The 13,921-nt window shown below is 32.4% G+C and overlaps 4 protein-coding genes across 6 annotated transcripts; 3 read left to right on the forward strand and 1 right to left on the reverse strand.

Annotated features, from left to right (window-relative positions):
* The first annotated feature begins 599 nt into the window (after positions 1 to 599).
* On the forward strand, positions 600 to 3,616 carry LOC105424858 (uncharacterized). 2 transcript variants are annotated; one of them, XM_011635327.3, is made up of 5 exons: positions 602 to 1,093; positions 1,546 to 1,793; positions 2,582 to 2,727; positions 3,069 to 3,187; positions 3,442 to 3,616. In XM_011635327.3, the coding sequence occupies exons 1-5, from the start codon at positions 1,036 to 1,038 to the stop codon at positions 3,444 to 3,446; spliced, it is 576 nt and encodes a 191-aa protein (XP_011633629.2). In that variant the 5' UTR covers positions 602 to 1,035; the 3' UTR covers positions 3,447 to 3,616. The 2 variants fall into 2 exon arrangements, with proteins under 2 accessions (XP_011633627.2, XP_011633629.2); XM_011635325.3 differs by lacking the exon at positions 3,442 to 3,616 and having other exon boundaries at positions 600 to 1,093; positions 3,069 to 3,252.
* Positions 3,617 to 5,196: 1,580 nt separating this feature from the next.
* LOC105424859 (uncharacterized) lies at positions 5,197 to 7,593 on the forward strand. Its single transcript, XM_011635328.3, has 4 exons — positions 5,197 to 5,349; positions 5,895 to 6,140; positions 6,440 to 6,821; positions 7,016 to 7,593. Exons 1-4 carry the CDS (start codon positions 5,267 to 5,269, stop codon positions 7,472 to 7,474), a joined length of 1,170 nt encoding a protein of 389 aa, XP_011633630.2. The 5' UTR covers positions 5,197 to 5,266; the 3' UTR covers positions 7,475 to 7,593.
* A 428-nt stretch (positions 7,594 to 8,021) lies between these two features.
* Positions 8,022 to 12,364, reverse strand: rngo (DNA damage inducible 1 homolog rngo). 2 transcript variants are annotated; one of them, XM_011635331.3, is made up of 6 exons: positions 11,820 to 12,364; positions 11,242 to 11,454; positions 10,911 to 11,165; positions 10,176 to 10,481; positions 9,942 to 10,064; positions 8,022 to 8,304 (listed from the first exon to the last, which is right to left on the reverse strand). In XM_011635331.3, exons 1-6 carry the CDS (start codon positions 12,082 to 12,084, stop codon positions 8,291 to 8,293), a joined length of 1,176 nt encoding a protein of 391 aa, XP_011633633.1. In that variant the 5' UTR covers positions 12,085 to 12,364; the 3' UTR covers positions 8,022 to 8,290. The 2 variants fall into 2 exon arrangements, with proteins under 2 accessions (XP_011633633.1, XP_011633632.2); XM_011635330.3 differs by having other exon boundaries at positions 8,022 to 9,608; positions 11,820 to 12,362.
* Positions 12,365 to 12,514: 150 nt separating this feature from the next.
* LOC105424860 (60S ribosome subunit biogenesis protein NIP7 homolog) lies at positions 12,515 to 13,677 on the forward strand. Its single transcript, XM_011635329.3, has 4 exons — positions 12,515 to 12,713; positions 12,795 to 13,020; positions 13,113 to 13,253; positions 13,367 to 13,677. Exons 1-4 carry the CDS (start codon positions 12,658 to 12,660, stop codon positions 13,484 to 13,486), a joined length of 543 nt encoding a protein of 180 aa, XP_011633631.1. The 5' UTR covers positions 12,515 to 12,657; the 3' UTR covers positions 13,487 to 13,677.
* The last annotated feature ends 244 nt before the right edge of the window (positions 13,678 to 13,921 follow it).

Below are 13,921 nucleotides of genomic sequence, written 5' to 3' on the forward strand. Positions count from 1 at the left end.
TAAGAATCGCAATTTTTAATAGATTTTCAAGTTTGGAGATCTCAGAATTTCTAAATTCATAACAATCAATAACATAATCAATAAAGAAATTGCTATTAAAATTTAAAAAATTTTTCAAAAATTCCACGATAGTAGTTTCGAAAATTTGAAATTTATCTTGGAAAAATCAAAGTTTCGAAAATTGACAAAAAAGAATATAATCAAAAAAGATATTATAATGTCTAAAATTCCAAGAATTTTCTCAAATTTTCAAGAATCGAGAATCCAAGACTTTGAAGTTTAAATTACGCGAAAATTCGAAGTCTTGAAAATCAACAAAGTATCAAGATAATATGATTAGCAAAGAAATTGCTTAAAAAATTTTATAAAGTTTTCAAAAATTCTACAAAACGCAATTTAAATCGTTTCTAAAATTTGGCATTTTTATTTTACCATTTTATCGAAACCAATATTAAGAAAATGTAATTAGAATAAGAATAAAATAAATCATAATTGTAAATATTTTAATTTAAACAATTAAAATTTTTTTATTATTTCATTGGTTCATTTACATTTATAAGAACATAATTACAATATACATGTATAATAAAAGAAAATCTTAAATGTTTTTTTTTTAGTACATGCAAATCTTTCTCCAAGTAGAGATAGAAGTTGAAGAAAATCGAGATACTTTGCGCTTTCGATAGGACGTAAATGCGCTCGTAAATGATTTGCGTGAGTTTTATAGAAGAAAAAAGCCGACACGAGAGATTATAGTTCCGAATCAACGAGCCGCGACATGATCGATGATCCGCGCGATGACTATGACATGTAAGGAGAAAAAAAAAAGAAAAGCGAAGATGTTCGTCTTGTCACGAGGTGAAAGTATTCGATTTGAAATTGGAATTGCGAAGTGGAGAAGGGAGGATGAGGAGGGAGGAAAGTCACCCCGACAGGTAACGGAGGCGGACGGCACATTGGCATTGAGCGAACTTGCGTTTACGGCAACACCAGTTCACGGTCGTTCGTCCATCCGCTTACCGTTTCCACGGGATCATGCGTTCTATTCTGTTTCTTACATTCCTGACAAACGCCAGGTTGATGGGCAACGCAGGTGAGAGAAAACCGAGATAGATTGCGATTTTCCACGGTGTCCCGTTAATCCTAAAGCGACGAAAGAAATTCTTATAAATAATCGTAAAACGAAATTTTGATTACTGCTGACAGATAGGTTTATTAGAAGATTGTTAAAAATGTGTCATGTCGAGAATTTTAAGACAGACAGAGATTTTATTTTAAATTATAAAATGTGTAATCATAAATATATTTAAAGAAATTATATATTGAGAAATAAAGCGCATACTTTTAATTCTATTTAAAATTATCAGTTTCTACAGAAGTGAAATAGATCGCTGTTGAGTTACTCTTTTTTAATTTTAAACTTTACGCCTCTTGTTTATTTCGCTTTATTTTCCTTTACAATTACAACTTGGATTTATTCTTAAACTTCTTAAACACTATAAAAATCGATAAAAAACATCTATCAATTGATATGCGTAATCGCAGAGGAGATCTGGCAGCAGGATCTGTCTAAAGACATGCGGATAGGTTCGTCCACTGAGGGTTACGATCGCGTGGGATTGCGATGTGGTGCTGAAAAAATGACTGTCGAACTTAAAACCACCGAGGATTTTTCGGGGGTGATCTACACACAGGGTAGCTTTTACTCTCGAGAACCATCCTGCTTTCTCGATCCGGTTCGCGGTAGAAGTTTCACCATGAGCATCCCCTTAAACAAATGTGATACCGAAAGAGTATGTGTTTATTAATTTAAAAGCTATCGTTTAAACCCACATTTATTAGCGTTATCAGTAAGATGATTCATTTGCATATGCCTGATATATAACACATCAATCAAATATTTTTAAAGTTAAACAAAAAATTAGAAGTTCTTAGAAAGATATTATAAATACTTTTTAAATAAATAGAAAATAAAATAAAACTTTTTCATAAAAAGAAAGAACTTTTATTCTATTTTTTTATTATTTATTTAAAAGAATCGTTTAAGAATAATGTCTTTCTAAAGGTTCTTAATTCTTTTAAAATATTTGGTCGATTTTATGAATTATATTATGAACATATAATATAATAAGACATATAATAAGACATACGTGAACTGATGATAGAAAGCATAACTCGTACACTCATATCTTCAATCTCATATCCTCAAATGTATTATATCTTGTAATTAATTTCTACAATTTCTCTCTCCTTCTCTCTCTCCCTCTTTCTCTCTTTTACATTGTAATTCATTAGTCTTAAATAAATAATGGAACAGGAAAGTTTCGGTATATAAATTACGATATTTATGATATAGAATTTTAAATTATTATTTCTTAACGTTTTAACAATTTTCCTTTTAACGTTTTAAGCAATTATTGTCTGCTTTTATTACGAAAAAAAAAAGTTACCTGCATAATAGATTAGAAAATTTTTTCTGCAATATTATTTTAATACTTTTAAGTGTTCCGATACCAATAAGCATTTATCAATTGCTATTGATTAGATTTAATTTTTTTTTTTTTTATTATTTCGGTGAAAGGACGGTGAGAAATACAGCAACATCGTAGTGATTCAGCACGACGACGAGCTGTTAACGCCAGGTGATGCCGCTTTTACGTTAGAATGCGACTTCTCAACGCCGCGTGCTCTTACGGTAACGGCGGATCTTAATGGGAGTAAGAGAAGGTAATTGTTTTGTCATTAATTCAACTTTTCTTACTTTCAATATGAATGTTGATTCGTGCGCTTTCAATTATTCATAAGTCTAATAAAGATACAATCCATAGATTTTCTCCATAGCGCGTAGATTGAATTGTGTACAAAGAGCGACAATTATCAATTCAAATATTAATCTGTGAAATATACTGATATGAAAGATTTTAATTAAATCGCTTTGTTATGACAGATAGAGTTCTGTCGGATGGATTATTGTAACGTAAAGAAACATTTGCTAAAGAATACCTTGATGAGAAATTCACGTCGTATGAGATATTTTACGTAATAATGATATGACTTTCGTTTATTAGATCTACTAGATCGAGTATAGCTCTTATCGACGTCGATCCAGGAAGTGATAGAAGGAAAAGAGCGGCGTACGTGGAAAGCTACGGGGATGAGGTTGCTTTCGTGCCCGAACGAATGCATCGTAAGGCTAATGATGAATTGTGATAGATAATATAGTGTGCTGGCTAATAAAGGAACTAAGTAAACCTCGTCTTTTTCCTCTTTGTTTCTCGAGAATAAAATTTTCTCGGTTTTATTAAATTAAGTTATCGATTAAACGATTATTAAAATCGATAGAATGAAATTCATTTCTCAGAGATCGATTTCGCTTGAATCTGAATTTGTTGAATTGAATTTTAATCGCATGATAAAAATATCCGTCTCAATTGATTTCAGGATAAAAAAAGCGCAGTAAACCACCGGATACTGTTTTATTAAATCTTGCCAGCGAAATCTTCTGATGAACGCCGTCAATTCTGGTGAACGTGCCGTACAATGCACTCTACGAGAATTTGTTTCTGTTATTTGTTACATTGTTCGTTGTTGAAATAAATTATGTAATTCGTTCGAATAGATTTCTCATTATTACGTGATCTTAGTTTGTATGAGCAAACATGTACGATTTATGCATGCCTCTTTACAATTTATTTTTGTTTTAAAAATACGATATGTAACGTGATAATTTCGCTGATAACCCTTGTCTTTTCAATGATACTGCAGGGTCATATGGAAATTTACGTCAAATCGTTTATGTAATATACATCAACATATTAATCGGTGTGTAATCTTAACAGCTCTTTCAGATTGTTTCAATAAATTGACATATTAATCGATATACGATCTTAGCTTCGGGCTGTTTTAATAGATTGCTGGAGACCTATGAAAAATATATTTTAATATTACAAATATATTTTAATATTATCATAATTTTACTGTAAAACAGTAATGAGCAAAATGTTGAATTGCAACGACAAGCTCCTCTCTTCTATACATTTAGTATGTTATAAATCATCGTGATAATGATTTGACATGTAAAGCATTATTTACTAATTATATAGAAATTCGAACAAGTTTAAATGCAATTTCATAGAGCGATATTAAATAAATATATATACTCACAATTAGAATCTACGTATAACTATGAATACGTGATTGGCCATGTCGAATATGCTCGAAACATTTTAAAGTTGTCTTGTCTGTCCCTATTTTATTCCATCTTCATTTCTTTTTCTCTCTTGCTGTCTTTCTCTTTCTGGATAAGTGCATCGTAGTACTGAACCTCTCTCATTGTGAAGCTCGTGAATAAATTTAATGAATGAATAGAACCAGCTGGAAGCCTTCTTTGCAGCCAAGCGTAAAATATACAATATTTTCGTAGCAACACAATACACGCTAATTAATGAAAAAAGAATTTTATATATTTTTAAATACCAACAAACCAATTTAATTTTCTTATGATTTTCTTGTAAGAGAGGATATATAATTAAGTTAAAATATTTTTATTTTAAACTAGTATAAATATATTTTCAATGTTTATAAATAAGTAAAAGAAATTATAAAAATTATTCGTGAATAAAATATATCTCGAAGATTCAAATTTTATTTTAAACATTTTTCTTTGAGAAAAGAGATAATAATTTTTGTCAAAGAAATGTGGAATAACTTTTACTCTTTTTCATTTTAAAGAATAAATTTAACATAGACAAAGCACATTCATAAATATAATAATCAACACATTTAATCGAGATTATTTTAATTAATTTTCAAATTGTTTATTGCAAGAAACTTGGTACTCATCTCTTTTTTCTTTATATTTGTTGAAAAGAATAAAATTTTTTACGTATACATATTAATGTCAATAAAAAAATATTAATGTCAATAAAATATTAATGTCAATAAAAATAAAGATAAAAATAATAAAATAAGAAGGAATTTAGAGAAGACTAAAAATAAATGTTCCTAACAGGGATCATCTAATTTTTATCATTATACATACTTATGTTACCAGCTATGATATCTTTTGAGAAATTAGAAAATTTATCTTTTGTTTATTAACATGAATAGCGTATTAATTTTCCAAACAATGTACGTCACAGTAAGCAATCCCCACTTTCGTTACTTGTTCATTTCTTCGTATATAAAAAGGCTATTAATGAGACTCAAACTCGAGATCATAGTCTCTCAGTCACGAGATTTCGAGTGTAATCCATAATTCATAACGATGGCAACAGCAAAATTCAAAGAGACATCTCCGTATGTCAAGCCGAAGCCTATACCACCTGTGGAAGATTACCTTTATAACAAGTGAGTAAACATTTTAGCTTGTATCATATCGCTTGTATCATATTGTATCGCTATCGTATGATCATTGATATCGTATGATGCGGAATGAATATTCGATCGATAAAAATCGTTCCGATGAAAAAACGGTTTATCTCTAAAGCATATTTATTTTTCATATTTCTGAAATTCTATTGCCATAGAGTTATAATTTCTATTTATAATTTCAAGCTTAATGCAAAAGAGTCTACGGCGCGTATGTATATATGCAATAAAAAAATCCGCATTAGCCTTAAATCAAAATTATAGTTAACTATTAATAAGTCAATTATATTAAATTGATTTTATTCATTTATTTCATTTGATTTATAATTTTCAGTAATCAAGTATGTAAATGAGTTTCTCTTACGTTATCTTGTTATTTCACGCGTTAACATATATTTTCTCACTTTTGACATTCGAGGACTGATATCTGAAAGATATCCGCGAGATCTTTTATTCTTATATTTAACAGAATATATACAAAAAAAATTTAATAGAATATTAATAGAAAAGTGTGGCTTCCGTAGATATATGGAAGATCTCACTCTAAAGGCAGATAATCAAAATGAACCGATAGTTAAAGTGGCCCTGTTTGGCGTGGGTCGTGCTGGAACGATACATTTAATGTCTACAGTATCTAGTACACGAGCGCAACTTCTATATATTGTTGATGATATCGAGAGTAATTGGCAAAAAATGCGGAAGTACTGGCGTTTGGATGACGTCACATTTCTAAATAGCAAACAATCTGATAAAGTATTCAAAGATCCCAAGTAAGTAATTGTATTAAATAAAAAACTTCTGCTAGCAAATGTGACAGTATTCGATATTGTTAAACGTAATATTCAAGTTAACAAAAGTTAAACAAATGTAAAATTAAAAGTAGAAAAGTTGCATTAAAAGCTATATTAAATATACACTGTATGCTACAATATAAATTTATGCCATATTTATGCCATAAAAGTCGTCATATTAGAATATTTATATTTATAATGTAAATTTATATCTGCACAAGCAAATGTATTTTGCACAAGTAAATGTAATTTTCGCTTTCTATAATTCTCCATCCAAGCGTTGACGCGGTCATCGTGGCATCGCCGACTTTCACACACGAGGATATCATTATTAAAGCTTTGCAAGCGAAAAAAGCGGTATTCTGCGAGAAACCTGTGGCAGAGAATCGCCCGGATACTGCAAAGTGCTATGAAATAGCCAAGAAGGTTGGCAAGCCATTGTTTTGCGCGTTCAACAGAAGATTTGATCCGAGCTACTCGAACGTGCGAGAACGTGTTCGCAAAGGTGAAGTTGGACACGTTCACACAATTAAAACGGTCGCTCGCGATTCTCCTCTGCCCACGATAGAGTACTTGAAAGTATCAGGCGGTATCTTCCACGACTGCATGGTTCACGATATCGACATTATTACCTGGGTTATCGGAGAATATCCAGACAAGGTGCGCGGTCTCTACATATATCTGAATTTGATCTATTTGTATACAATAGTTATTTTAATAGTTGTATACAATAGTTACAATAGTTATTTTAAGAAAGACGAATTTTTTCAACTTTCATAATTATTCGAAGAATTAAAAAATTGCTCGAACCGTTTTGAACTTGTCCAAAAAAATGGTGGTAAATGCGATTGCAGGTTTCAGTCCTGGCTGAAGCAAACATCCCAGAGATCAAGGCGATTAACGACTTCGATACGGTCGCAGCAACTTTGCACTTTCCATCAGGAACACTCGGCATGATCGATTTATCACGCAACAGCTCATTCGGGTATGATCAACGGTTAGAGGCGTTCGGTCCAAAAGGTATGGTGCTAGCCGACAACGAGCAGCCGATACATTCAGTTTGTCGGCACTACGATTTGCAAGGACCGACTACTGCCCCAATCTGGTACTCGTTCGCCAGCCGTTTTTTGAACGGCTATCGAAGAGAGTTTGATCACTTCATTGACGTGGTGCACGGTAAAGTTGAATCGATGGTCAAGTCAAAGGAGATTTTAGCAGTGAGTAAAATCGCTACGGCCTGCGAAGAATCCGCTCGTACAGGAAAAATCGTGACTCTAAACTGGATGGACGGCGAACTACCTGACAATCAATGAGAAAATAGTGATATCTCAATGAAACTATTATTACATCTGTAATAGATATAATCATTTTTTATCTTTGTAAACTGTAAACAAAACAGATTGCAAAATTATAAAAAAAGAGAATAACAAGATTCTTTCTTATACCAATCAATCGGCCTTATACAATCCTTTATACAAAAGTTTACAAAAAGTATTACCGAACTATTTTTACTCAATATATTTTATTATATTGTTTTTATCACATAAAATGAAGTTTTCCGTTTAAAATTTCTTCATAAGCAAAGCGGCAGGAATTCAATCTAGAATCTTTTATTTAAGATAGTTGGTTTTAAAATAATTGCTTTACTATCATTCCATATTACTCAGATTATAAACTATAAATGAAAATTATTTCTGTATCCATTGTTTAAAAAGGGATAAATATATACGAATAAAAATAAATTTTCAAGTGCAATTCGAAATAAAATAATTGCAATACACACAATATTTACAATTACATAATATAATTGTTTAAAATATTTGTTAAATTAATGTTCAGTTGAAATAATAAGTAAAGTCATATCGTTCATGTTTTTATTACATGACAAAAAAATTACAATAATACCAAATACCGTGTCAAAAGAAAAATAGCAGCAGTATAAAATCGATATATCTATAAATTGGATGCGCACTGTGTAGAAGACATACTTGTTCATAACTGCTATTATAACAAACATCTTGTAAAAAAAATGGAAAATCTTTCTATTTGCCTGTCATTATCATTTTATATACAGAGTCAACATTTTCTTCGGTAAATAATGAGGAACTAAATTTGAGCCGAGTCCAACATCAAAGACGAGTCTCTGAAACATTATCAAACCATAGTCGATGTTCTAGCATAAAGATTCTATCCCCTTTCGCAGTCGATTTAATCTATTAATATTAGATATATATATATATATATATATATATATATATATATATATATATATACACACACACACACATTTGTCCATATTCACCACTTAAATAAAAAATTACAAAGAATATTGCGAAAAAAGCTATATCTTTCGAAATATGTAGAAAAATCTTATCGCTTATGCCGGTTTTTTTTAGCAACTGTGTATATGCAAGTCTATGAAATTTTTATAAGACCAATATAATATCCAAATCAAAGTTTGTTAGTCAGTGTATCATTTATCGCAAGTATACGCAATTGCAATTAATTATATTAAATTATTAGGTCAATTTAATTCATCTTTCTATCAGCTTCACTATGCTACTTGGAAATAATGCAATTTATATTTAGGCGTTATATGCACATGCGTACATAATAAAAAAATATATAAAGCTGTATCTCAAATATATAACTTCTTATCTCCTATACGCGAAATCTTTGAATCATTCAATTTTTACAACATTTTTTAAACTACGCAGACTTCAATATTTTTTAATGTTCACCGATTTGTTTTTGAGTTATAAAAATTCGATTCAATATCACCAATATCAAAATTATTAACCAATTTGTCAGATTTTTAAAGAGCTGTTTTATGATATCTTTTTATGATTCGTTGCAATCATAAAGCAACGTTCCTCATGCTACTCTTTTGTTATTTATATTTGTTCACTAAAAGTGAGTAATAGAGAAAGCCCGTACAATGACGTTTTTATTCTAATGACACGTATACTCAATTAGAATAAAAGCGAAAATTATAAGGAAAGATAACTTGATTTTAATGATTTCATAGAACGGAGAATCGACTTAGCAGTTAGAAATATATTAGAAACAGTTATTTCGACAATAACGCTTAGATGATACTTAAAAATTGCTTTGAACATTGTGGGTCCCCTCCATCTTTATTGCCTATCATATATTCACAATTTCGCTTTATATTTATACTTATCTGTTTTTTCTCGATAATTCGGATATTCGAATTGCACGTGACAATTTTTAACATTTAAAATTTTAATGATTTCGCGAATAACGCAGCAATAGCCTGCGCTTTATCTCCGTTAAATCGACGTAATTCTGCAATGACTTGTGCTCTGGTAAAACCCATAGCTTCTAGTTCCTTGACTGTGGATTCCGTGAACGGATCATGCGGATAGATTGTAGTCTCTAAGGCAGGAGGTCTATTTGACCCTTGATTACTATTGCCTTGCCCGTCTAAGAAATTTTTATAAAAATGTTTATCATTGCCATGTGTTAAAAAACTCTTACATCTATGCTTTTTAAAAGAAAAGAAAATATTTTATATATCTCAAATAATAATGATTAAACCGAATTAAAAATTAATCAAATTATTTTCATAATTTTGAGTTAGATCTACAGAGAAATAAGATAGTTGAAATTTATTTAAATAAATAACTATAAAAATATATTAAAAACAGACAAGGCAAGGAAGTAAGGTAAAAATGAAAAATATTTAATTTCAATAAATGAAGCGAAGAAAAAAGGACAAAAGGATCGAAGGGATAGCCTGAGCTAATACATATTTACCATGATGCTGCTGCCTCTGCTTCTTAGCATCTCTTGTACTATCCTCGAGAGCTCGTTGGAGATCTCTATCATCTAAAGATTCATCGCTGTTTCCACTCAATCTCGCACATTCTGGTAAATCGCCTGTAGAAATAAAAATTAGTAAATTATTAACATTTCTTCATATTTCATATTCTCTTAAGTTTTAACGTTAATTAATTTTAATAATTAATTAAAAAAAAGAAGAAGAAACACCTTCCGCCAAAAATGGAGTTTCAGTGCCAGTGGTCCCGATTTTCAAGACATTTTTCTTTAAGTCTATGCAACATTGATGTCTCTTGAGCATATCTAAACCTAATAGCATATCCATGGGCTGTTCCTCGAGAACGCTGAAGGATGTTGTCAAATGGTCGTTGCCGATCTGTATTTGTACCATATGTATACGACCGATTATACGTTGTACTCCGACACCTTTAGCAACACCAGCCCATCTTGTGTCGACCAAGCGCATAATGTGGCATCTCTCAGCACAGGCAGCAGACATAATAGTGGTTTGTGCACCTTGATAAGAAAATATCTTCAATCTATTGTGTTAGAATTAATGGCGCAAAACACTTTTCCTTCAGTTTTCGTACTACAAACACGCGAGGGATCAGAATATAAATTTAAATCAAGAGCAGATTCTTTTTTCGTTATTTTCGCGGACAAAGGTCATACGTTCTAAAATTAAGTTGTTTTTCTGCATGCTATGCAGAATGATTATTCGACATGTGCGCACAAAAATAAATCTTTACTCAGCCTTCCTCTTCTCTTCTTCGAGAACAGAGAACAAAGATGTTTAAAAATAATTTCAAGTATGACGAAAATCAAAGTTTTAAATGCTTTTTTAAGAAACGCACGCGGAAGAGAGACAATGCACGCGCGTGGAAGAGAGACAATGCATTTTTACTTGCTACTTGCTTCTAGAAATAATTTGAGCTAATAATTTACCTGAATCAATAAATGCTTTAACTGGAAATCCATTGACTTTACAATTGATATATAACATAACGACAGTGCCAAAGGTCTCTGGGTTGTATTCCATCGCGGCCTCCATATTCGCTTCGATATTCTTCTGCCTAATCTCTTCAGCGATTAGTCGCTGTGCTTCGGTGTCAAAAGGATCAGCGTTCATCATTCTCAACCGTTGCGCTTGCCGTTCTTCTCGAGCGGCTATCTGCTCTCTGAGTACAGTCGAAAATCTATCTATAATGTACGAATATTTAGACCAAAAATACAAAACGCCTATTAAGCCTGTTGTATTTGGATCACAGCTACTCACCAAGATTTCCTGACAATAAAGCGTCAGCTAATCTGGGATTATTTTGCTTCAGCAACGCCAACTGATCTGGATTAGCTAGGAACATGTTTTTTATCATAGCTGGATCATCCTCACTGCGAGGATTTTGTATTCTGTTGTTTGCAATCGGTGATGGACGCTGATTATTGCTGGCTCCAGGAACTCTGATGGAACTGAAGTCCAGTAACGGAATGGCTAGAGTGACGTTTCTTCAAATTTAGTATGTTCATTTTTTTACAAGATATTGTATATAGCCGGAGCAGAGCATAGAATGTAAAGAAATGCGGCGAATGAAAGAGAATAAAATAAATTTCGCGCAATAACGTTTAGAATATTAAAATTGAACGTTAAATTTGACAAAGATATACTCGAGCAGAAGCCAAAGGTCTAAAAATCAAGATTTCATCAATATCAATATGTACATTCTATCTGCTCTCTATCAACTGTATGACGTCAACTAGATAAACAGAATCTGTTTATGAAAATAACAATTGACATTTTCGGTTGAAAATTTTTAATGATCCGTTACGCAAGTAAATCACTCGAGTCCTCACACCCACCTCTGTTGAAGGGCTGCAGGTTCAGGTCGCTGCCACTTTGGTGCATATGCTGGAGGATGACAGCGTCGCCGTCGCGAATCCCATGATCGCGCAGTGACTTCTTATCGTCCATGAGCGGTAGACCGTTAAACGCGATCACGATCTCGTGGGCCGGCACGCCACTCTCGATCTCGCAAAATGCCTTGAAATTCTCCAGTTCCAGTTCCTCACTTACATCGAGGACGAAGACACTGTCGTCGCTGAGCGTTGTCACCGTCACCTTCATTTCGATCGCCTCGATCTCGCGCGGAAGTCCAATAAGCACGAGGATGAGACCGTCCGTCTTTTTTGCCTTTCTCTATCTTCCTCTCCCTCTCGCCGTCGACGGGAAAGTGTTGGAAAATTTCGAATAACTGGCAACACGCGCGTTCGTGTCGGAGAGGGCGATCGCGAGGAAAGGATGAAAAGGGGCAGGATGACTCACGCTGAGGGTTCTCCGGATGTAAACACGGGCCCAGCTCAGCAAAAATACTCCCCCGACGGCGGCGAGGCGGGATTCGAGCCCTACGCGAGACGGACGGTGACGCGTAGCGCACGCGGTCGACAATCGAACAATCGACAGTTGCGAGTCGAGACGTCGATATGTGTATACTACCTTGACTCGAACGCTGATAGGTTGAAAATCTTTCGTCCAAATCGATACGGCTGCTAGCCGAGCGGAGCCGATGGCGTTTATGTCGCTACACCACGTGTTGAGTGGTTGAGTTGTGAGGATATCACATGGCAAAGAAAACCTTCTGAAGAAAATGTATGAGATAAATAATTAATTGTATATTCTTCAATTGTGTATGCGATAAAGATGAAGCAACTATCAGAGGAAAGAACAAAACTCGTATTCGAGAAGCTAACTAAATAGTAAGCAACAAGTTTGACTCATAATTTTTTGCTTATAGATTACAAGTATACGAATATTTATCATAAATTATTTTTTCACAGTATTGGCCCTAATGTAAAGAATTTGATAGATCGGCCAGATGGTATATATTGTTTTCGGGAAAAGAAAGACAGGGTATATTATGTATCGGAAAAGATTTTATCTTTAGCGAATAATGTAGGACCTGATCACTTATTAAGCTTAGGTACTTGCTTTGGTAAATTCACAAAATCGGGAAAATTCAAGCTGCATATTACTGCATTACATTATTTAGCACCTTATGCACAAGTGAGTATGTAATTCTAAATGTATTTAAGATATAGATAAATACATAAGATATAAATAAATTATAAACTTATCTTGAATAAATTCTCTCATAGCATAAAATCTGGGTAAAGCCTTCGGCAGAACAACAATTTCTATATGGACATCATATTACGAAATCAGGCCTTGCTCGTATAACAGAAGGCACTTCTCAGTATCAAGGCGTTGTTGTATTTTCTATGAATGACTTACCTTTGGTTTGTAGTAAATATAATTTTTTGAGGCAATAATTGAAAATCGCTCTTACTCAAATATCGTCTGAAAAAGGTAATAAAGTATTGTGAAACTTGTATTCTCCATTTGATTTCAGGGATTTGGTGTTGCTGCAAAAAGTACAGCAGATTGCAAACACGCGGATCTCATGCAAACAATTTGCTTTCATCAAGCAGATATTGGAGAATATATTCGTTCAGAAGACACGTTACTGTAGCAAAAACATCTGTTTTTCTTTTTAAAGGAAACATCTAATTTATACAGTCAATTTTTAACTCTTTCTTATTTTATAACATATATTTAAGAATAATCTTATGATAAAATATATTACCTATATTAATATTAAACAGATAGTATGTAATTGTCATTTTGTTACATAAAAGATTAAAACATTCTTTACCTCCATTACATTCGTCTATAATTTTATTATAAACAGATTTTGTGCAATACAAATTTGATTTTTATCATATAAAGTGCGTACACGAGGAACTTCCTTTCGTATTTCCTTTTTTTCCTATATAAATACAGTAAATCATAATTTCTCATTATAAAAACATCGTCTTTGTCATAATTACTTTCTAAGTTCCTAGTTCCAATATTGCAAAAAAAAATTTATAAATCCTAAAGTTGGTTCATTTTGATTATCCTATCG

The sequence above is a fragment of the Pogonomyrmex barbatus genome, unplaced genomic scaffold, assembly GCF_055798465.1.
Source record: "Pogonomyrmex barbatus isolate J1 unplaced genomic scaffold, ASM5579846v1 scaffold14, whole genome shotgun sequence".
Lineage (NCBI taxonomy): Eukaryota > Metazoa > Arthropoda > Insecta > Hymenoptera > Formicidae > Pogonomyrmex > Pogonomyrmex barbatus.